We start from the raw sequence: 23,939 nt of genomic DNA, 5'->3' as shown, positions 1-23,939 counted from the left end.
CCCAGGAGTTGGAGGTTGCTGTGAGCTGTAATGCCACGGCACTCTACCCAGGGGGACAGCTTGAGGCTCTGTCTCAAAAAAAAAGAAAAGAAAAGTACTTTTCAAGTTCTAGACTATTGGTCTTTTTTCTTAAAAACTCTTTTCTATCATGGAAAATTTCATTCATAAAGAAACAGAAAAGCACAATAAACTGCCATAACATAACCATCACCCAGCCTCCATAATTAGAAACATTTTGCCGTTCTTAAACCAACTGACTCATTTCTATGTTAGGGTTGCTACAGTAGCAACCCTCTTCAGAAAAGACGACAGTTACTACAATGTATTCAAGCAAGCTGTTTTCTCCCCCCAGTAGTAAGGAGAATCCAACATATTGATGTCGGTGAGTGAGAAGAAACACTGTCAAGTCTCACCTGGAGAGTCTGCAGTTATACACAGGTGAGGCAGGAAGGAAACTCAGACCCTTAAGACTGAAGGATCTCTAATCACTACTAGGAACACGAAATGGGAGAATCAAAATGCAATGGAAGATAAAAATATGAAAAGGTACTCAACCATACAATCTCAAAAATAAAGTGTACTGAAAGGAGAAGTCTGAAATAAGAAGACACTAAAGACCTACAATTCAGTAAATCTTGACTGGATCAAGCGTGACCCACAGACAAAAAACAATAAAGGACATCTGGGGCACAACTAGCAAAATCTGAATATAGACCAAATACAGATATCACAAATTAGTGCTAATTTTCCTAGGCACAATAATAGTGTGATTATACTGGGAAATGTTACTTTTCTTGGATGATGCATGCTAAAGTACTAAGGAGAGAAATGTCAGGATGCCTGCAATTTACTTTCAAATAGTTCAGCAAATAACAACATATATGAGTAAAAAGTAAAGCAAATGTAGCAACATTAGCAAGATGAAAAGTGAACGGTGTTTTTTTTTTTCAACTTTTCTATAGGTTTTCAGAAAAAGACATGCCAAAAAAAACAAGAGAGGACCATACCATCTTTGTTCAATAAATGCTAGAAAAAAAATTAATGAAAGCAACTGCTAGATCACAGGGCATGTGTATCTTCAGACACAGGTCACTATGAAAGTTTTGAGACAGACATTTCATTTCCAAGAAACACAGTAGACAGCGTTCTTTCTGATGCACTCGTGCAAGCTTCACTTTGCTTGGCTTATTGGTGCTATGGGAAAGCTTCATTTGTTTCTGTCGGAGCAGATTTTACATTTCTTGATTTTTGTGAATCTCAGAACTTTCATAATGATCCATGTATAAGATATCGTCAAATTGCTCTTAATTGGCTATACAACTGTCCCCACCAATATTTGTAATGTTTTATTTCTTTAAAAGAAAATCTGGAAATGTGAAACAAACAGAGCAAAATGTTAAAATGTGACAAAGCTTTAGATGGGAACATAGGTATCTGTTAGACTGGCTCCACACCCTTTTGTGTGCTTGACTATTTCTTTTCAAAAATACATATAAAATACATCAAATGAACCACCACAAAAATGACATGCCTCTAGAAATATAGGAAAATAGGTATATTCGGGATCATTCAAAGCCATCAACAGGGCTCAAGCTATTATTTAATGCAGCCCTAGGGAAAGGATGAAGCCAACTTCCTTCCTATCCCTACTCCAAAGGCCTGTGAAGACACCATACAAAGAGCAAACCTGACCAGTGGAGGGGAGTGAGACAGTAAGTCTGGCCATGTTTATCTAGCATCACCTACTGAGGGAGGCATGAATCTGGCAAATACCAGAATTAAGTCCATCAAGTGCTGCTCTTATGGGGACAGCTTCCACTCTCTCTGCTCCTTGTCCTCCTCCCCCCAATCTTTTGTTGATTCCCTTTAGCCTTCTGCCACTGGGAAGAGATGCTCTGGAAAGAGCAGCCCCACTGGTTCATGTAACTGGGCATTCTGCTGGAAAGCCCACACCTCATGTGGCTGGTTGGGGAGACTCCCTGATGCCCTGTGTGCTGATCATGCTGAAAACCCATCAGACCTGAGGACCAAGACCTGCCTCAAGCTGCAGACTACATCTCCACCCTGTGCTTCTAAAATTATAATACAATCCAAGCTGGACACAGATGTCAGGAACAATCTTGAGAACTAAAGCCCTCCCTCTCCAACGTCTACCCAATCGCACCGAGCATACCCGAGAGTACTGTAGCTTGTCCACGATGTCATCACTGATGAGTGGAATTAATCCTATAAAACACAGAATAGCACTTAAAAAAAGTCTAAATAGCCAAGCCAAAACAAGAACCTAGCAGTCCCCTTGGGGTGGGCAGAGGCCCCTTACTCTACACCAGGCATAGCATCCTCCCTTTAACCTTCCAAAACCAGCACTCACCAAGTCTGTGAGCGATGAACTCATCGTGAAGGACTGAAGAATTGGCATCAATTTGAACCCAGTCAATAGCTAAAAAATGGAGGAAGCAGATGTGCAGTTTAGCCATCAATTCACCCAAAGACTTAAAACAGTTATTCTCAACATTTAGGAATCATCTGATGCATCCTAAACTGGAGATAACTGAGCCAGAGACACTGATCCCACAGCACTAGAATGGAGTCCAGGAACCTACATTCTAACAAGAACCATACCCCACCTTTCCATCCAGGTGAATTTAATGTAGGAGATTCCATGCTCTACACACAAAAAACACCAACTCAGAGAATACTATGGGAGTGGGAATATGTTTCTTTGAGATGAATATTTTCTATGATAAGCACTTAAATAGGCTACCTCTGCCAACACCAGAACACAATCTACTGGGCGCTTAGAAGTTAGGGAATACCTCACAAAAATAACACAGACTTAATCGTCAATACCCTATTTTATGATCACCTGATTTAGCACTTTGTTATCCTCAATCAACAAATGTTTACTCAGTTCCTTTAATGGGCAAGGCAACAAATATAAAACCCAATCCCTACCAGCAATGAGCTGGAAGGAGGGTAAGAATTGTGTTATCACATATACTTGACTAAAACACACATTTATTCCTTCATAAATAAACATCTGCATATAACCAATTAAATCCGGAAATCAAATGACATTGGAGTCCAACTGCCAAATAAGGGTCACAGATACTAGAAGCAAAGTCAGAAGAGGACCAGACATGGCCAAGTCCTACTTGCTCTGTCCTGCTAGGTTTCCTATTGCTTCCCCAACCTATGCCAAGTAAGGACCATAACCAATAGTCTTCTGCCTCTTTACTCCCCCTGGCATGCCCTTAGCCTCTTCTGCACAGGTTAAAATCCTCTGAGCCTCCTGAAGAATGAAGCCTTCTTTGCCTGCCCTCCATGCTCTGGACGTGATCACTCTTTCCCTTTGAACTCCCCTCTCACAAAACTCCTTGTGTTGTGTAGATCTATATGTCTTGTTTCTACCTCAAGCTTTAAAACCTCCTTGAGGCAGGATTTTTTTCTTTTTTTTTTGAATCAAAGTCTCAAGCTATTGCCCTGGGTAGACTGCTGTGACATCATCATACCTCACAGCAACCTCAAACTCTTGGGCTCCAGGGATCCCCTTGCCTCGGTTTTTCTATTTTTAGTAGAAACAGGTCTCAGTCTTGTTCCAGCTAGTCTCGAACTTGTAAACTCAAGAAATCCACCCGCCTCAGCCTCCTAGAGTGCTGCTCTGGGATCACAGGAGTGAGCCACACAGCCCAGCCAAGAGGCAGGGCATTGAGATATCTTTGTATTCCTAGCAGGGGTGCTCAGTATTATTTGCAAAACTGAATTTGTGAAAAAAGTGGCATTTAGATTCAGAATATCAAGGTTGCACCCTGAAGTACAATTCCCTGAGTTTACTTATCAGGAAACTGAGGCCCAGAGGCATGAAGTGATTAGGCTGAGGGAGGACCAGCACTCCCAGCTGAGTGGAAGTGATTGGGGTGGTAGCTGTGGATGCACTACAGTGTTCTGCTTACTACTCATCAGGCCTGCTTACTTCCTTAACAGCCTGAACACCTGATACGGCAGCCACGACTGTGATGTTTCATGCAAGCATAGTCAATACATCAAACACAGGGGCAAAGTGGCTAAAACAAGACCAGACCAGAACGATCTCTCCTCTAAGGTTCAAATGCACTGTAGCTATGCTTCTGAAATACTGATCAAAATCTACTTTGCACTGGTGTTATTGGCAGATTCATCTTTTCCTACAACCTAACTGTGAACTTCACGAGGGCAAAGACCCCGTTCTATAACAGCCTTTGCATTCCTAAGTGCCTACCACCATGCCTGGCACTTACATGCTCCATAAATGCAGATGAAGGAACAGACTCAGAAAAGACATCTACGAGTACTGAACACTCACTAAGCTCAAGACACTTACTATGGGTTGCATTACTTAATCCTAGATACCACCCTAAGTACCCTTAGTGCTCCAGCTACAGATGAGGAGACTGCAGGACACTGTTTAATAACCTGCCCAAGTTTCACAAAGACAGTAAGTGAAAACGGTATTCTAAGCCAAGTCAGCACGCTCTTAAACCCAAGCTCCTCAGCAAGGCACACTCAGTGTAAGGCTGGACCTAAGTGGCCCGTGGGAGCCAGGGAGGTAGACAGCAGGGGCCCCTAGGCCAAGGGTACGGGGTCTAACCAAGTCTCCGGCACTGCAGTTTTCTCAGCCTCCCACGCCCCAAGACAGGAGCCCCAAGGTAGGGCAGGTGGGGCAGAAAGTGGTGGCGCAGACAAGGCGGCTGGGGTCGCTTACCTATTATGGGTACCTCAGCAATGAAAACCCTCCGAATAGAATTGGCCACCCTAAAGGATGAAAAACCAAGTGGTGTGAGGGCGCCGCGGCCCCACGGTCCCAAAGCTAAAGCCCCGGCACAGGGGGCGGCTCTGGAAGGACATCGGCCCCCCCACACGCCACCCGGGCCGGGGCCTCCCAGTGCCCTGGAGCCGCCAGCCTCTTCCTTTAGCAGCCTTACGCCAGGTCCGTATTCTCAATGATGAACTTGACGTTCTCGTCAGTGAGCTCCGTGATCCGCACGGTGGGCTGGTTAGCGTACGGCATCGCGCCCCGAGGCCACCAGTCTCTGCGTCAGCTCCGCCGCCGCCGCCGCCGCCACCGCCGCCACCGGAAGTTAAAGAGCGCGGGCCCCGCCGCCCCACGGAGACGCGCTCGCAGCGCCGCCTGCTGCTCGGAGGCCGGGACTGCCCGGGCCCGGAGTTTTCTATATCTGCTTTAAAATACACCAGGTTCAGCCACCTTGGGGGGTGGTTTTGCAAAATATGCTTACGTCTTTGACTCAATAGTAACACTGCTACGATCTCATACCGCAGAAGTACTTGGAGTTGTAGACAAAGATACACGTACAGGGACGTACATGGCAGTACCATTTATGATGGCAAAAGATAAAGAAAACTCTCTCTCCTTCAACAGACTTGAATAAATAATACACATATACATACACAGAAATAATCATGAAGCTTTTCCAAAAAAAGAAGTAGGCCGAGCGTGGTGGCTCACGCCTGTAATCCTAGCATTCTGGGAGGCTGAAGAGGGACGATCCACTGAGCTCGGGAATTAGAGACCAGCCTGAGCTTGAGTACTAAAAACACAAAAATTAGCTGGTCATTGTGGTAGGACTATTGTCATAGTCCCTGCTACTTGGAAGCTTGAAGGGGGAGGATCGCGTGAGCCCAGGAGTTTAAGGCTCTCTAGCCTGTGCAACAGAGTAAGCCTCTTGCCTAAATAAAGTATACTTTAATTCTGCATGTATACTTTAGCAAAGTAAATCTGCTAGGCATATACCCTTTCCCTGTGCTCTCATGTCTGGACCACACACTTCTGAAAACTGCAGGAAAAGCTTCGATGCTCTTAACACCATGCACCACCTACAGTTCTGCGTAGTTGTGGTGAGTGGCAACTCTTCATCTCTGCATCCCCAGCACCTGGCAGTGCATATCACGTAAGGTGTATGCTCCTCCATAAAGAATCACCAAAGTCGGCTCGGCACCTATAGCTCAACCGGCTAGGGCGCCAGCCACGTACACCTAAGGTGGTGGGTTCGAATCCCCAGCCCGGACCTGCCAAACAACAATGAAGGCTGCAACCAAAAAATAGCCGGGCGTTGTGGCGGGCGCCTGTGGTCCCAGCTACTTGGGAGGCGGAGGCAGGAGACTCGCTTGAGCCCAGGAGTTGGAGGTTGCTGTGAGCTGTAATGCCACGGCACTCTACCCAGGGAGACAGCTTGAGGCTCTGTCTCAAAAAAAAAAAAAAAAAAAAAAAAAAAAAAAAAAAAAGAATCACCAAAGTCCTTTAAACAACCTGCAAAGGAGTTTGGATGGTCCCCCACAAAGTGGGAGCTGCTCAAAGTGGCCCTAAGATAGAATTTGGCAGGATCTACATTTAGAAGGCAGGAGAATAATTACCAGGGGACAAAAAAAGAGTTTACCTTAGCAAGGAGTCATACATCTTCCTGCGAAAGGATGAGAACTGCCTTGCCCCATAGCTGTGTCACCTCAGGAAATTAGGAATTATGGTTGTCTGCTGAGTGTAGGATGAAGGCTATGAAGGATATAGGAGAAAATGCAATGAAATTTGGAATAGCTACTGCAAAAATTTCACAGGTTGTTAAGAGATAATGAGGAATGAGAACCACGGAAGGCCTACAGAAAGAAATCTGAAATTCAATTGGCTCCTGACTTTCAACATTCAGCTGACTTAGGGAAAATAAAGCAAAGCTGCACACAGAATTAACTAGATGTGCAAGGGGAGGCCCACCAGTGTAGAGGGTAAGAAAACAACTGAACTAAGTAACATATCACAGAAATGGTTAGTGACAGACAAGAGCAGTCAAGGCAGCTAATGGTCTGGGGGAAGGCTACTGTTACCCTATTTTACTCATGAGAGGACTTGGGCCCTGAGAAATACAGTTGCTAGAACTACCCAATAGGTATTAGGCAGTGCCTGGGCCAGAATTCAAGGGTCCTAGCTGCTGGCCTCAAGCCTTTTCCACAACACTGTATCTCCCTCTGGGTTCTTGGATACCTATCATGGTCTTTATGGAAACTAACGGCACACAAAGAAACTGCTTCAAACGTGTTTATTATCATTTTTACAGACTCTAAAGACACTGATACCCCTGCAATGCACACTGGTGTAATGTGATACCAGGCCTGGGATCACACCTCTGTCCAGCAGGCACCTGTCTCAGGTGAATGAGGCAGTTTTCTGAGGGGGGTTCCCAGGAGCAGCATCTCAGGACGCCTGAAGAGGAAAGGGGCTGCTTGCTAGGAACGCTGTTGTGTGCACATGCCTGTGCTGTGCCGGGGAGGAACTGCCACTTATGGTAGATTCTGACCTTGACTCTGGCTTGGCAGCCCAAGAGGGCATTTCTGGAAGGTTAAGACATTATCCAGGTGCCCAGGAGACCATGACAGGGATGTGCTGGGTTTCCACGGCTTGAATGCTTGGAGAGAGCCTCATTTCTTGTTCACACAGCAGCAATGCAGAAAGGCATCAAGAGGTCTGGCCTGGTATTAGGAACTGAAGGGGTAGCCCAATCCCAGGCCCAAAGTGTATGAACCCTGTGGCTTCCAGGTGGCTGTGGTAGTGACTCAGGAATTAACACTCGGTTACATGGACAGCACCTCATACTTTTCAAAGTCCCTTCAATTTATCCACTTGTTTTCTTCCAGGCACTCTTGTTTATACCCCTTCCTCTCACCGGCGTTGGTTTAGACCTGCCAAGTTCTTGAGCTGACAGAGAGATGGAAACAGAGAGAGTGGTGAGGTCTTGCCCTGCCTTGAGACTCTAATGGGAAAGATTGAGGTTTTCAAGGTGGCACATGTGGCTATGACACAGAGACTTGACATATAAGGGTCCTAGGAGTCAATGATATTTTTCTTTTCTTTTTTTTTTTTTTTGAGACAGAGTCTCACTTTCTTGCTCCCAGTAGAGTGCCATGGTGTCATAACTCCACAACTCACAGCAACCTCAAATTCTTGGGCTCAAGTGATCTTGCCTCATCCTCCAGAGTAGCTGGGACTATAGGTACCCACCACAACACCCAGCTATTTTTTAGAGATGGGGTCTCGTTCTTGCTTGGGCTGGTCTCAAACTTGTGAACTCAAGTAATCCACCCACCTCGGCCTCTCAGAGGGCTGGGATTACAGGCGTGAGCACCACCCCTGGCCTTCGGTGGTATTTCTTGATACCAGTAAAAAATAAAGTCTTTGGATCAAGACGCTGGGGCTGAACTAGTGTCAGTCTTATTATTAGCTTTTCAGTTTGAGGTTACAAAATGACGTGGGGTGACTGATACATGTTGTAAGTATCACAGGGCTGGAGTAGGATTGGGAGTTGGGTGGTACTCACTGTCACCGCAGCACCCATGAGTCCTTGCACCAGTGCCTCTCCAGTGGACTTTACCTAGAGGGAGTCAGAGTCAGGATTCCTTAAGTTCTCACCACAATGTGGGGACAGGCAGGACAAATCGGGAGGCCTATGAGCCTCAAAAGGTGGAGTCAAGAGGGCCATGGGTACTGGAAGGAGAGCTGATGGAGAACACAATCACAAATGGGCAAAGCTCAGCTGAGACCAAGGGGACCAGCTGTGGCCTGAGAAGAATGATGATTATAGCTTCCAAAGAGGATGTGCAATGGCTAGCCCCCAACTACCTGCTTGGCAGTGTGGCCCATGTTCATTGCATCATTAATTCTGTTTTCTAGGAAGCGCCACGTGTCCTCAAAGTCTGGGGAGGAGTCCTGCATCATCACCAGCTCTGTTGTGTTGTAGATGCCAGCCAGCACAGCTCGGCGGGTGTACCAGTTAAACTGCAAAGAAATCCACCCAGGAAGGTAGGTTACCACTACAGTGTGGGCCAGGAAAGTTTAGGGTAGCTCCCACCCAAGGCCATGGGAACTCCTGAGCTCCTGCCCGATTTCTCCTTTCCCTCACAGATACATATGGCCCTGTGGATAACATCACTGTCTCAAACTTGGCTGGGCATCAGAATTACCTGAGAGATTAAAAATGCAAGTTCCTGGGCCCATCTCTTAATAGTACAGCCAATGGGTCTGAATTAGTAAATATTCTAGGTGATTTGGCGACATCCAAACCAATTCTTGGAACTGCTTGTATAAAGACTAAGTCTTAGGACAGTGATTTTCAACTAGTGTGCCACGAAAAATTTTAAAGATCATTAATTAAATTATTTTTAGAGAAGTTCAAAGCATAGTAAGTATATTCTTCTTTTTGACTCTTTCCAGATCAACATAATTTAACTGTGCTGCTGAAGATTTAACTATAGGTTCAAGTGTGCCATGAGATAAAAAAAAAAGGTTCAAAAACACTGTATTAGGACATCTGAATCCCAGGGAAGCTCTGTGGTCAGCCAGTTATGACCAAACCCTGCTCATCAGTAAAGTGAGGGCTGAGACAGGATTATGGACAGACTGCAATACCTGGACAAAGCTGAGAGTTCAAGTCCCTCAGCAACTTCTGAGTGTTCAGCAAATTACTCTTCAGAGGACCAACTCAGCTGCTTGGTGTTTTATTCCTTTAATTTCTTTGTTTTCTAATTTCATTTTCCTACCTTCTCTGTTGGTGGTATACTCCCACATGAGGGAAGTTTATTAAAGCACTTTGTTATAACTATGGTGGGTGTATCTCTATGCCTCCTCATTCTGGATTCCACAAAGTACCATCACATTTTAATTTCTTTTATGATGAAATTTTTTTAATTTCCTACCAGAAATATGATAGCATTAACAAGTCAGACTCTTTCCTGGTGCCTATTTAAAGGGGCTTATTGATCTCCTAGCAAAGCAGGCCTAGATTGGCTGGGGAAAGGAGTTTCTTTTTAAAGCAATGGGTGTCTCCATGGCATTATTTTTTGAAAGAATTCTGCTGCAGAATCTACATCTTAGGAGAACGCGAGGGAAATAACAGTAAAAAGGCAGCCCAATCACAAGGCCCTCTGATGCCTTCTGTCATCATCACCAGATGGTAGAAGAAATAATCACCAGTTTGTGGCTGGAATGCTGGTCCCTGAATGTGGATGACCTAGATTCACTTTGGCTTGCTGTAGGATCTTGCTCAGACCTAGGTGGGACTGACACTGCAGACCCTCTGAATGGATCTGTGATCAAATTTCACAAAATTGTAGAAGCAATGCTTAACCCAAGCCTTTTCCAGTATCTCGTGGGCATGTAGAAAGCACTCACATCTGTGGACTGGTCTCCAGCGTAATGCCACATGTCGTCCACCATGCTGGTGAGCAGGCTCAGGCTGGACGGGATGTTGTGGGGGAGCATGAGGATGCTGAGGGCCTGGGGGGAGAATGGCAGAGGAGTAAGTACTACACACAGGTAACAGTGCAGAGGTGGCCAGTGCCTCACCTCTCCAAGAGGTAAACGAGGGGGCCTGCCTAGCTCTGGTTCTCTGAGACCCACCACCTTCACCTGCCTGGTATGAGTTCCTGGCAGCTAGTAATCCTGACTACAGCTGATGGGAGCCAGGGGCATGGTTCTGTCCTAAGCTGGCCCAATCAGATTCTCCATTCTCAGCATGTGGAATTGAGAACACAGAGCCCGAGGGTCGAGGCTCGTTTCTCTAAGCAAGGATCAGGGAGAGCAGCCTATTCAGTTACAGAGGAAGAAGCAGAGATAGGAGGAAATTTGGGGAGTGGTTTCCAGGACCTAATTCTTGGCTATTCCTGGGTCTGGCAGCATTTCTGTGCTTGATGTACCTCTGCAACATCACAATAAACTCCTCCCCATTCTTTTGCTTAACTCAAGTTGATTTCAGTTTCCTGAAACCAAAGATCCTTCCACTAACACAAGTGATGGCACAGACTAGCAACTCCTCCATTAACAGACAACAGCTCCTCCTGGTCTAATAAGACAAGGTCTTGCCATTTTACCAATTCTAAAATCTACTGGCTGTGTCCTACAAGAGCTCATCAGAGAGGTCCTGAATTGGCCGAAAGGTTTTCTCTTAGTGAAGTGGTCTGGAAAGAAACACTATGCTGAATCAGGAAGGGAGCTGAGGGCCTAATACACAAGCTTCCACTGCTTTAACTGCCAGGTGGGATAAGGCAGGGCTGGGGGTGTGAAAATCGAGCATGGAAAGCACAGGTAGCGGATAGGACTTAACTCCCGGCTGTAAAATCCTTTATGCCCAGCCTGAGGCTAGGGGCATTCTAGGTGTTCAAATGTCTGCCATGGAATGACTGAACTCACACGCTCAGCAGTCTTCCAGCTGGGCAAAAGACACTAGCTATCTGAGCTCCTCTCATTTCTGATGTGCTTTCTTAACTCAGACAATGGCCCACATTCTCTGTGACAAGCTTTGAGACAGAGGAAAAAGGAAGCTTTAGAGAAGAGGGGGAAAGTCCTTGGAAAGAATATTCCAATGCCCAAGCATCCCACTGACAATGTGACAAGAAGTCCCAGTCCTCCAGATGGGAAACATGACAAAGATGTTATTCAAGTGAAGACAGCCCATAAAATCTGACTTTTCTAAGCTCCTTCATTGATTCCTCTTCATTAAGACCCAGTGGCACACTTAGGCCTCTAGGACTCACCCAGGATGTGACCTATACCCAAATCACTTGCGTTTCTAAGAACTGAGACACGATGGCTCAGAGTTATCCTCTCTAGCTCTCCCAAGTTTGAAACCTAGCTCTACCAACTTTAGTAAGTATTCCTGGTTTCATGGAGACGATTAATGAGCTAACTTACGAATAGTATACAAAGTCTTCCACATGAAAGGTGCTGAGAATTATAACTATTATTATTGCTTTGGGGCCTGGATATGGACTATGTACCCGGGGCCAGTGCTCAATGTACGGGATCAGCATTCTCAGTCTGGTTTCCACTGCATCCCTCAGGAACTGGTCTGTCTTCCTCTTCCTGGAAGAGGGAAAAGAAAACAATGTGTCTCTGGGTCAAAGGCAGGGGCTCAGCACTACACTGTCCACTCAGCCCTAGGGAGGGGGTCCCATCAGCTCCTGACACTGGCTGACTAACACTGTCAGACAGGCTGCTGGGTTTAGTCCTGTCACTGCAGCAGAGCTTCTCAATGCTACTCTCTTTTGGCTCTGTTTGGGTTAGTCTCCTGGGGACAGCTGATGGGACATGAGTCCCCCAATCCTTAGCTGCCACCCTGAGCAATAATGCCTTAGGACTTACTCTGCCTGGCCCAGTTGTACCAGCTTCTGCTCCTCTTCTAGCATACGGGAGAGCCGAGCGTTGCACTGGGTCACAAAATGTAGTATCAGCTCACTGCCATCATTCCCAAACATGCTGGCTGCTGCGCTGGAGAGACCCAGAGACTAAAAAAATGGAGAGAGAAAAAAGAAAAGTAGAGGGCAAGTGTACCAGAAATGTGTCACCTGTTCACCACTAGTGCCTTTTATAGCACAACAGCTTGATTTTCACTCTGGCCCATGTGATTTAGGTGAAGCTGACCACCTCCCATCCCGTCACTCCATGAAGTCCCTTGATAGTGTGCAAGCACCGGGTCCAGGTTTGGATAGCTCGAGTTCACAGGGATACCTCAGGGATGGATGTATGACCAAACCCAGGTTTTAAGAGCCCACATTAGGACTTTTGCCAGTGTTGAAAGGAAAGAGTCGCTTCCTTTCTACTGGGGCTGCTGAGTCACTTTCAGTTTTGCCTGGGAAACCCCTGCTGAGAAGGACACTCACAGAGAAGAAAGCAGCTCCGAGATGAGATGGATTCTGATAGCACAGTCTGAGAACACTATACTGGAGCTTCTTCCAGACTTTTCTGTTATTAAATGAGCTGAAACATTCCCTTTCTAGGGTAAACCAGTTAGAGATACACTTTGACATTGTAACCACGAGTCCTCACTGATAGACAGAGGACTGGGGAAAGCACTCATAACCCTCTTCCTGACAAATTCACTAACCTAAATCTCTGGGAAATTGGGTCTCTCAGTTGGTTAAAACAACAAAAAATTTTTTTCTTAGTGAGTTTCTCAGAGAGTTAACAAAGCCTTAAAAACCTTTCGCTGTTTCTGAATCCAGTAATACTTGAGTATCTCCTGGAGGCAGAACACTGGCTGCTGCAAGGACAGAGGATAGGAAAGAAAAAAAAACCAAAAATTAAATACCAACTCCTACTATCGGGAGGGAGGAAACTGCCTCACTTTGGGTGGAAGTACATGGCCTTCACAGAGGACAATGTGGCACAAGAACAGAGTTGCGGCAGTGATACTACTGGTGACTGCATGCTTACTCTGTGCCAGGCACCTTACTAGGCATATCACACAAACAATCTCGGTGCATCTTCACAACACCACAAGCAGGTGGGTGACATTATCACCCACATTTTACACATTAGACTGGGACTCTGTACATTGGCTCTGCCAATAGGGTCACTAAAGGAGTGTGCAAGGCTGGAGGAGGAAGAAGGGACTTGTCCCTTCCTCGTTACTCCCTGTCTGATGTGAGCATCATTCCCAGGACACCCCTTCATCCTAGCAGTAGCAGTTCTCTCCTCAAGCAGCACCGAACCCAGTTTCAATTCTCCCAAGCCACTACCCTCCCTCCCCTCCCCCTCCCCCCCACCAGGCCCAGGTCAGGTGCCAGTCATAAGTGACCTTTCCTCCAAACCCAGAGGCACTAGCGCCAGCACCACCTCCTGGGAGGTGTGAACTTCTTCTCCACAAGGATTTTCCTTCAAGCTTCTAGTTTTACTAATTCCAACTTGTCCTTTTGTTCCCTGAGCGCTGGGGATGGAGCTGCTCCCTACATCTGCTACCTCTGCAATACCTAGAGTATTCTTACCTCTATACCTGGCTAGTAATTCTTTGTTATTAAATTCTCTCTATTTGAATAATTGGTATGCTTTCTATCTCCCAAATGAATCCTGACTGATACACTCCCTAAAGGAACAACTCTGCTTCTTGCAATTTGTTGTAAAGAAATTCATCAGAAATATACTCAAATACATGGTACAAAGAGGTTTACAATACTAAAAAAATGCAAGTGACCCAGATGCGTATGAACTGAGGTCAAGTAAACACAAAGGTATGATGCGGCCACTATGAATGAAGATGTGCTGAGTAAAAAGAAGTCAAACAATCCTGTTACATTTCTGTCCTCTTACTGTTTCTACCACTTTCTGTAATGATTCTTGCCAACATTCTCTGCTACCTCCAAACCCTTTGTTTCCTTCCACCATTTAACGTTAGGTACATGAGAACACAGCTACTTCACCAGAAAAACAGACGCCTTCCCCTGGGAATGCTCCTAATCTGGAAATGAAACCTGCAGCTGTCTTCTCCACCTCTGCACCCAGCACATCTAAGACCCATCTTCTATTTGTTCTCCAGGTCTCCTTAATTCTTGCCTTCAAGGGACCTCATACTTGGGATTTTGCCTGTTTCCTTTTATACCCTCACCTTTTCTCATCTCGGTAGTCTTCCCACTAGCATTCAATCAGACGGACACACGTCCATTCCAACTGCTCAGTATGCCCTAGTGCCCCCAGCCTTCACAGCCAAATGCCGCTCAACCTCCTCACCTTCTACTCACCCTACTCCAACTGGCTTCCGACCTGGCCTTCCGGGCCTTCCACCCAGATAGCTGCTCCTACAGTGACCAACATCTACTTGCTTAATCCACATCTCCTGCTTTGCCTCCATCATCAGGATGCTCTCACTCAGGCTTCTTTGACAGCTCATCTTATTCTACCCTCCTCTTAAATGCCAGCGTTCCTTGAGGGTCTAGACTCCTCTCTTTCATCACATTATACTCCTGCCCCAGCTAAACTTGGCCAGGTTGCCCCGCCCTCACCTATACACACCTGGGCTCCTTCTGCAATCGCCTCTGCCGTCCACCCATGGGCAGGCACAAACTCTAGGGCTGCCGTCAGGATGCGGTGCTGCAGCTGCTCCTCACTCTCATAGTCCTCCTCCTCCTCACCACCCTGGTCCGTATACCTGAGACACAGACAGAGCCCAGCGCACTCACTGCCTATGGCCTGGAGTGCACAACGGGCTGACCAGAAACCAGAGGCTCTCGTTTCCTCCAAGCGCATGTTGGGAGAACATTTACTCTTGTATCAGCGTCAATGTTTTAATGCCAATAGAGTAAAAATTAGATCATCCTTCCTCTCCCATACAGCCACTGAGAGAAGGGAGCGGACAAGTTGAGGTCACATGGCATGAAGGTAATGCCCCAGCGACACCCCGGATTTTTTTTTTTTTTTTGAGACAGAGCCTCAAGCTGTCCCCCTGGGCAGAGTGCCGTGGCATCACAGCTCACAGCAACCTCCAACTCCTGGGCTCAAGCGAGTCTCCTGCCTCCGCCTCCCAAGTAGCTGGGACCACAGGCGCCCGCCACAACGCCCGGCCATTTTTTGGTTGCAGCCGTCATTGTTGTTTGGCGGGTCCGGGCTGGGGATTCGAACCCGCCACCTTAGGTGTACGTGGCTGGCGCCCTAGCCGGTTGAGCCACAGGCGCCGAGCCACACACCCCGGATTTCTATTACAGCCCTTAGCACACTGTACTCAGAGGGTCTCTAATTCTGTACCAGACTATTATTCCTTGAGGGGAGGGGCAATAACTGTATTATTCACAAGGCCTAGTATATAATTGGCTCTCAAAAATTATTTGTTGAACTGAGTAAGTAATTTAATTAGGAAACCAGGAAAAAGTGACAAGGAAGACTCTCATTTCAGATCTAGAGGAACTTTTCAGTGGTGGGATTAGGAAGAAAAAAAATCTATTGGAAATGGAAATTACTGTTACCTCTGTAGAGGGCAATTTGGCCCCATGTACATATCTTTTAATTCAGTGCTCCCACTTCTAAGATTCACACACTACTATCACATTATTTAATGATTAAACAAATGTAAACTGTGAAAAGACATTACAAATGCACTACTGCTGAGAGAAAAAGCAGGTTTTGGAACAGCATATAGAGTGTAATTAATCATTTATTATATACATGGATTTATATCTGAAATAAGCTTAGAGAAACATCTGAAGGACATTCACAAAAATGTCAGCAATGTTATCTGTTTCTGATTTTGGGTAAACTCTGCTTTATTTTTGTAAACATCTCTTTATCATTGAAATGTTAGAATATACAGGTAACAATTCATAAAAACAATACTTTCTTTTAAAGATATCCTTAGAAACAATGGAAGGTGAAGAGGGGATGAACAGGAAGAAAGTGAAGGAGGAGCAGACAAACCCAAGCACACAAAGTGGCCAGAAGAGAGTGGATTGGAGTTCTGGTGCCTACCTGGGGGGTGAATGAGAAGACTCTGGATTGGCTTTTTCTGCCCCCTGTGTCTCAGAATGCTGCTGAGAAAAAGATGCGGGAGGTTGCTGCTTCTGCTCATCTGAAGACCTCAGCCCCACAGCAGAAGCATGGAAGGCACGTGGCAGCAAGGACGGTCGGCAACGAGACGCTGAAACAAAAACTGGGCTGATCAGTCAGGGACATACACCAGAGGAGACCCTCTGAGACCCAGAGTAGTAAAACAGACAGGAAGGGACTTGGCGCCTATGCTCAGTGTTTAGGGCGCTGGCCACATACATCGGGGCTGGTGGGTTCAAACCCAGCCCAGGTCTGCTAAACAACGACAACAACAACAAAAAAGAAAAAAAGCCAGGCCTTGTGGTGGGTACCTGTAGTCCCAGCTACTTGGGCGGCTGAGGCAAGATAATTGCTTAGGCCCAAGAGCTTGAGGTTGCTGTGTGCTGTGATACCACAGCCCTCTACCAAGGGCAACAGAGTCTCAAAAAAAACCTGATAGGGTGAAAGGGAGAAGTAGGGTTGAGACTCCTCCAGAAACCCTTATCCAAGTGCTGGGTTCCACACAAAAATCTTACATAAATTTGAAAGCTTGAGATATGATGTAGGAGCAAAAGTGGTAAGCCAGGAAACACACAAACCTAGCACTTTGGCCTGTTTCTACCATTTGTTAGCTGTGTAATGTTGAGCAAACCATTTCACCCCCATGTGCAGACTTTGCAATTTGCAAATTTAGATTAGTAATTTCTACTGCTCAATGGGAGTGCTACAAGGCTCAAACGCGCCTGTGGCTCAGTGAGTAGGGCGCCAGCCCCATATACCGAGGGTGGCGGGTTCAAACCCAGTCCCGGCCAAATTTCAACAAAAAAATAGCTGGGCATTGTGGCAGACGCCTGTAGTCCAGCTACTGAGGAGGTTGAGGCAAGAGAATCACCTAAGTCCAAGGTTGCTGTGAGGCCGTGATGCCATGGCACTCTATGGAGGGTGACAAAGTGAGACTCTGTCTCTAAAAAAAAAGTGAAAGTGACTTGAAAATGTAAGATATTTATATACAGGGTGTCCATAAAAAGTTCACCTTTATGGACACCTTGTATTATGGGAAGAGCGCTAGAGTAGTAATTAGATCTCAGTACTGACTCCCTTAGTGCTTATGTGGTGTTTCTGGACAAGTTACTAATCCCCAGCTGCTTTCTCATCTGCAATACTTGCAATAATCTGCTTAACTTTAGGAAAGATCAGTAGTGTTTCCTAAGAATAAACTCACACTACTTTTTTCTTTCCCAACATTTTATTATGAAAATTTCTAAACACAGACACAAATTGAAGGAATTACAGAATGAACACCTATATAGAACACACAGGTTCTACACATCTGTCACGCTCTTCATCCACCCACCTTGATTTTTGATATGTCTGTTGCAGATCTCAGTATTCCTCATCTCTAAAACTTTTCAGCACGTCTATCTTTGGCCAGAGCTCAGTGTTCACTGTTCCTTTATTGAGGTGTCATTTACACACAAAGAAATGTACAAATCTTAGTGCACCATTCTATGTGGTTTGACAAATGTGTACATTTGCATAAGCTGAACCCCATGTAAACAAAGAATATTACCATCACCCTAAGAAAGTTCCCTCATGCCCTTTCATAGTCACATTCCCATCCATACTGCTCAGAATCTTTTGACCTAGATTAGTTTTTGCTTGTCATAGTTTTGCCAGTCCTAGGATTTCATCCAACTGAGCATCTTCCTATAAGGCTTCTTTAACTCAGTACACTTTTTAGATTGGTCCATATCTTTGTGTAAAATCAGTAGACCTGAAAAGATTCTCTCCTTGACCAAACTCTAACCAGGTCCCATTCTTACCTGGGCCTCAACTGTGGCCTAAAAAGACCTGAACACACTCTAACATAGTGTCACTCGAGGCCACATCCCAAAGATGACCCTAGCCCACAACAGGAGTGGGGGATTGGGCCTTCTGATTTCATCATTATTCCTTTTAAAGCACCAAAGGGGTCAAGAAAAGCCTCATCTTTCTCTGCTGTACCCCTTTTGATAAAAGGATTTGTTCTGTAAAATTTGGATTCAGTCAAAAGGTTGCACTCATGGATTAAGAAGGCCACGTGTGGCCCCAGGGTTCCCCATCCTTGTTTGAGGCTGTCAAAAAAATGTACTGTTTTTTCTAGCCAACACTTAGAGATACATACAGCTTTTGTCTCCCTGTGGGAAGACAGAATCCTAACGTTGATAACTGCCAGCTGGCAGACACACCTCGCCTAATCTCCTTTATACTAACCCTCTGTGATTTTTCATATTACTAACTCTATTCAACCCCTACTTGCCTTCATCCCTCCTCCCTCATTTTTCCTTTAAAACCTCCAGTTACTTCTACTAGAGTCTTTTCCCTACTGCAATAGTTATTACTGGTTAAAATCTCTATAACTACTGTCCAGTTTCGTTTATCTTTGACAGATCTTTAGTTTTTGTTGCTGAATAGTGTTGAGGGATAGCTGGGCTGTTTCTGTGTTTGGCTGTTATGAATATACCATACAAAACTTTTTGCACACACACGCTTTCATTTTCTTGGGTAAACACCTAGGAGTGGAGGTCACTGGGTAATAGGCGTTACTTTTACTAAACATATTCAGCTTGTAAAGGATACTTACCTAAAAAAAAAAAAAATCAACAAACTCAAGGAATAAGGATTTTAAAAGAAACACAAAATGGTATGTGTAAAAATATCAACATTTTAGTGTATGTATCCCCAAATGAAGCAAATATCCATAAAATTTTAAAAAGGAAGCTCAGCGCCAGCCACATGCACAGAGGCTGGTGGGTTTGAACCCAGCCTGGGCCAGCTAAACAACAACAACTGCAACAAAAAAAAGAACTGGATGTCATGGGCAGGCGCCCATAGTCCCAGCTACTTGGGAGGCTGAGGCAAGAGAATCGCTTAAGCCCATGAGTTTGAGGTTGCTGTGAGCTGTGACACCATAGCACTCTACTGAGGGGGACAAAGTGAGACTCTGTCTCAAAAAATAAATGAATAAATAAAATGCAATAAAAATAAAAAGGAATGGGAGGCCCCAATATGACTGTGGAACCACTGTTGTTTATGAGAAAATTTCTTTTAAAATCATTATTCCTTGAGTTAGTATGTTTTGGTTTTTTTTGTTTTTTTTTTGCAGTTTTTTTTGGCTGGGGGTGGGTTTGAACCCACCACCTCCGGTATATGGGGCCAGCGCCCTACTCCTTTGAGCCACAGGCGGCTGCCCTGATTTTTTTTTTTGTAAAGTGTCCTGTCCAAACTGAATATGTTTAGTAAAAGTAACACCTATTCCTAGTGAATTCACTCCTAGGTGTTTACCCAATATGACTGTGGAACCACTGCAGTTTATGAGAAAATTTTAGGTAAAACACAGGAGAATATTTCATTAACTACATATTCATGTTAATGTGCCAATGCATAATTTTGTTTATGGAAGGTGATTCTGGTTTTCCATTTATGATACTAATATAAAATGTCCTCCTTAAGTGGCTAGCTATTTTTAAGAAGTCAAGTGTAGAAGCATTATAAAAGTGCTGACTATACAGCGGCTAGGTAGTAAGAGAATATCACACAGAATTAGAAATCTAGTGGGAAAAAAACTTGACTTCTGGGAAACAATCTGTGGTCATTTCCATCTGTCCTTTGAACGGACTTAGCATTCTGCAAGCGATGAGCTGTGTGACCTTGGGTGGCTCCAGCCCTCCTTGAAGCTCCGTTGACTTATGAAATGAGGGGCTGAGAGGCCCTACCCTCTGCTCTTGACCCTCCGAGCGCGAGACCGGGGGCCGAACCAGGCCGGACGCGTCATTCAAGCCCGCTACGCCAGCGGCTCCGCGCCGGTGCCCTTCACCTCACCTTGCTCGTGAGCTGCCACAACCGCCTCCTCTGCCCTGCACCCTGCCCGGGCCGGCCTCGCGCCCCCTCCGCGCTACCCCCTTCCCCGGCTGCCCCCTCACCGGGCAGGCACCGCAGCTGCAGAAACCTCCAGCCCGCCCGGCTGATCGCGCCGGACACAGCCGCCGCCGCCATCTTGGAAGCGGGCACGCCGCCGACGGCGCTGGGCGAAAGGAGGGCGGAAGTAAAACCGTCTCCTCTCGCGAGAGGATCCAGGCGCGGAGCCGGCGGCTGCGGAGAAACCGGGAGCGAGCCCGGGAGGCAGGTGAGAGTGGTTCGGGCTGTGTGAGTGTCCGACCTCCCCCAGCTGTCCCCTCCCGGTCTACCCTTGTCCCCTCGTCCTCTCATTTCCTATTCTTACACCTTCCCTGGGTGGAAAGGCAACCACGGCCGCTCCGCTGAGAACCCCGGCGGGCTTATTCCCCGGGAAGCTGGTATGAGGGTCAGGGCCGGCCCTGTCTGCTTCGGGATGGTGACGGTGGTTTCCTGCCCTTTCCGACCTGCCTCTTTTCTCCCCCAGCCAGCCCCCCCATTCTGAGCCCCCTAGGATACCGCGTTGAGGAAAAAGAGCCCGAGCTGGGGTCCGGGAAACCTGGGTTTTGAGACCGGTTCTTCTAGTAGCCAGCTGTTGTGAACTTGGGCCTCAGACCCCATGGAGTTTTTTTTTTTTTTTTTCTTTTTTTTCTGAAAGGTTACCTGGCAGAGAAGTACAAAAGCTTGGGGTTACCTGAACTTTGGGGGCCTATGATTTGTCGGAACCCCCAAGATGTTGAGTTGATATAATTTCCCAAACTTACCAGTAGGAAGAAACAATATAGGATGCTTGTTAACCCAGCGGAACCTCTGAGAGTTGAACCCTGGAGAGTTGATTCAGTGTATTTTGGTGTGTTCAGGAATCTCTTTTTAACCAGTCTCCTCCGTGGTTTGTAGAATTTGCACGTTTGGGAAAGCCTGGTGTCGTTCATTCTGACGTTACTGAGTGCCCAAGGTCTGGATGGCTCAAGGAGGTCACCGTCTAGTCCCTAAACAGAAACGTAAATACAGAGTTCTTACCTGGGGTGGCATTAGGGAAAGCTCAGCAGCAAAAAGTAAATGGTTTTTGGATTAGGGATAACTGACAACAAGACCATGTAATTCTGTACATTTGTGTTTGTAGTTAGACCCCATCTTCGTATCTGTTAAAGTAGTGTTTTCCACACTCCTTGTTGACTCGAGTTCTTTCAGAACATTCTGGCGTCCCCTGCAGGAGTGTGGGGAAGACCTCGTAAGCCAAAACCTTCCCCAAATGCTAAAATTTCAGATTCATATCTGGTTTTAGGTAAAACACTACTGATCTTTCCATGATCTTTTTCGTTTCTGAAATCTGTCCATGTTTGAAGGAGCCTTTCCTGTGGAAGCTAACATACGAGTTTCCTTTATGAAACCCTCAATTTCTTACACATACCAAATTCCTGGAGACATAGTCTTTTGTTTCTTTTCCTTTGAGTTTTCCTATTTCCTTTATGGATTCTCACTTTAAAAAAAAAGTTCTGTATGTGCACAGGAGCTTCACTCTGTTAATCTTTAATTAAATTTTCCTTTTTCATAACTGTCAATATTCTCAGAATATTTTATGCACCTGACTTTAAAGGATTTCTGACCTGAAGCCCAAACTTCAGTCTTACTTTTTAATTTTGGTCCTCATTAGGGGCACCAAATGCCTCAAGATTTGCTGCTTAGTAGGTACCTTAAAAATAAAAAGTGCCTCTCCAGAAATTATTCTCAAACATCTGCTTTTACTGCCTGCTGGTAACATTTTAGAAGAGCCTTGGGCATGTGTGTGCAGCAGAGTTGGAGAAATATGTAATAAACAAGCTCAGTGACCTGACACTGGTGCCACGTCTTGTTAGTAATTAAACTGTGTTCCTGAGTCGCAACTTCTATGTATGTTACCTTAGGTGCTGGAGACTTTTTCCTTATTATTTTTTTACCACAGATCCACACAATAACACAAAACTCTGGTGATGAAAAGTGTCTCACGTTGGTTTTTAGGTATTTAAGAGAACATTGTCTTCTGTTTTATTTGGAAAATGCTGATTGAAAGTAGTGGCTGTGCCTGGTTTTTGAGGGTTAATGTTTAGTAAATGAATTTTATAAGCTCCCTCCTGCCAACTAAGAGATTAATTTAGGGGAGATAGGGAATGCAAAGCATCTGACACTCTTCTAATTTACTGATACAGCCCCACTGGAATACTGACCAAGGTGTCATAAAGTGCAACCCTCATGTTATTTTAACAATGAAAAAGAAGCTTCATATCCCTCCCTAAGGAGTCCTCCTAGCAGGCATGGCTAAGGAGGAACAGGGTTTTATAGGACTTTTTGAAACAAAGGCAAGTAAACTGGCCACAGAGAAGTAGAGGCCCAGAGCTCTCTTAGAGATTGTTTTCTTGTGCTCTGTATTCCAGACCCTGCTGAGTGCCTTATGTATTTTTATCTTCTTTTTTTCCAGCAGCCTTGTAAAATAAGAGGTTATTATCCCTACTTTTATTGATGAGAAAGTGAACTCAAAGAGGCTAGTAGCTTAAGCAGGTCACGTACCAAATGAGATTCAGTGCTAGCTAAACCCCAATTCATCTGCATTCAAAACCTGTGCTCTATAAAATTGCCTCCATAAATGGTGCTGAAAAGGACATCTGGCTTTTTGTTTTTCTCTAGCTATTAAGTAACCTTTTGTCCCTGGCTTCCTTCGTGAGAGTTTTTCTGTTGAGTACAGCACAAGGTTGTTGTAGTCAGTGGTGGTAGGGTTCTTGTCGTCCCTTTACTGTTGTCCAGTAAAGGCAGCACGTGTTCAGACATCGTTCTAGAAACAGGTCATTTCTTTCTTAAAAATTAAGGCATAATGACCAATAATCCATATCCCTGTCTTCCCTGGATATTGGTTTTTGTGTGTGTTGGTTTTTTGTTTGTTTATTTTGTTTTGTTTTTTGAGACAGAGTCTTACTCTGTCACCCAGGCTAGAATGCCATGTCTTCAGCCTAGCTCACAGCAACCTCAAACTCCTGGGTTCAAGCAGTTCACCTGCCTTAGCCTCCCTAGTAGCTGGGAGTACAGGTGCAAGCCACCGTACTCAGCTAATATGCCTTGGCTGGTTCTTAAATGTGAGCGTGATCCCAAGTTACTTACCTTAAAGATTTGTAAGAGATCTTCCTGGACATCATGTGACACATAAAAGCTTAAAAGTTTCAGTTCTTGATTGTGTGCTCTTCAGGAATTTAAAAGAATCCTACATGTCTGATAGCACTTGGTATCCTTTTACTGGGACTTAAAGTTGGTCAGGATAATAAAGGGTGGACATTCCCCATGGAAAGAGCTAAATAAAAGGCATGATAGAGGGAAAGAGGCAAAGATTTTTCATAGAGTAAGGAAGGATTCACTTTGGAGTAGTGGGAGATGCAGATGCAGCTGGATTGTGGAGGACCTGGATCCAGAACTAAGGAATTTTGATTTTGCTTTAGAAAATAAAACCTTTGGCTCGGCGCCTGTGGCTCAAGCAGCTAAGGCGCCAGCCACATACACCTGCGGTGGCAGGTTCGAATCCCCAGCCCGGGCCCGCCAAACAGCAATGATGGCTGCAACCAAAAAATGGCTGGGCGTTGTGGCGGGCGCCTGTAGTCCCAGCTACTTGGGAGGCAGAGGCAGGAGACTCGCTTGAGCCCAGGAGTTGGAGGTTGCTGTGAGC

General features: G+C 45.5%; 3 protein-coding genes across 4 annotated transcripts in view; 1 reads left to right on the top strand and 2 right to left on the bottom strand.

The window, feature by feature from the left end:
* Positions 1-5,140, bottom strand: part of POLR2C (RNA polymerase II subunit C) — an 8,464-nt gene extending 3,324 nt beyond the window's left edge. Inside the window, exons 1-4 of the mRNA XM_003792574.3 lie at positions 4,962-5,140; positions 4,742-4,791; positions 2,372-2,440; positions 2,174-2,226 (exon numbers count right to left, since the gene is read on the bottom strand). Of these exons, the coding sequence (XP_003792622.1) occupies positions 2,174-2,226; positions 2,372-2,440; positions 4,742-4,791; positions 4,962-5,047 (258 nt within the window). The 5' untranslated portion in view covers positions 5,048-5,140. The remainder of the gene's footprint in view (positions 1-2,173; positions 2,227-2,371; positions 2,441-4,741; positions 4,792-4,961) is intronic.
* Positions 5,141-7,067: 1,927 nt separating this feature from the next.
* Positions 7,068-20,397, bottom strand: COQ9 (coenzyme Q9). Its single transcript, XM_003792575.3, has 9 exons — positions 20,284-20,397; positions 16,265-16,433; positions 14,819-14,954; positions 12,176-12,318; positions 11,812-11,896; positions 10,208-10,312; positions 8,660-8,815; positions 8,358-8,411; positions 7,068-7,738 (listed from the first exon to the last, which is right to left on the bottom strand). The coding sequence occupies exons 1-9, from the start codon at positions 20,354-20,356 to the stop codon at positions 7,703-7,705; spliced, it is 957 nt and encodes a 318-aa protein (XP_003792623.1). The 5' UTR covers positions 20,357-20,397; the 3' UTR covers positions 7,068-7,702.
* Positions 20,398-20,429: 32 nt separating this feature from the next.
* CIAPIN1 (cytokine induced apoptosis inhibitor 1) overlaps positions 20,430-23,939 on the top strand; it is a 17,501-nt gene continuing 13,991 nt past the window's right edge. Inside the window, exon 1 of one of the 2 annotated variants that reach the window (XM_003792570.3) lies at positions 20,430-20,486. The gene's annotated coding sequence lies outside the window, so the exon portion shown is untranslated. The remainder of the gene's footprint in view (positions 20,487-23,939) is intronic. The other variant, XM_023514780.1, reaches the window with a different exon arrangement.

The sequence above is a fragment of the Otolemur garnettii genome, unplaced genomic scaffold (genome assembly GCF_000181295.1).
Source record: "Otolemur garnettii isolate 467f Iridium unplaced genomic scaffold, OtoGar3 scaffold00058, whole genome shotgun sequence".
Lineage (NCBI taxonomy): Eukaryota > Metazoa > Chordata > Mammalia > Primates > Galagidae > Otolemur > Otolemur garnettii.
Note: the sequence above shows the minus strand (reverse complement) of the source record. Positions and strands in the feature narration are given on the sequence as shown.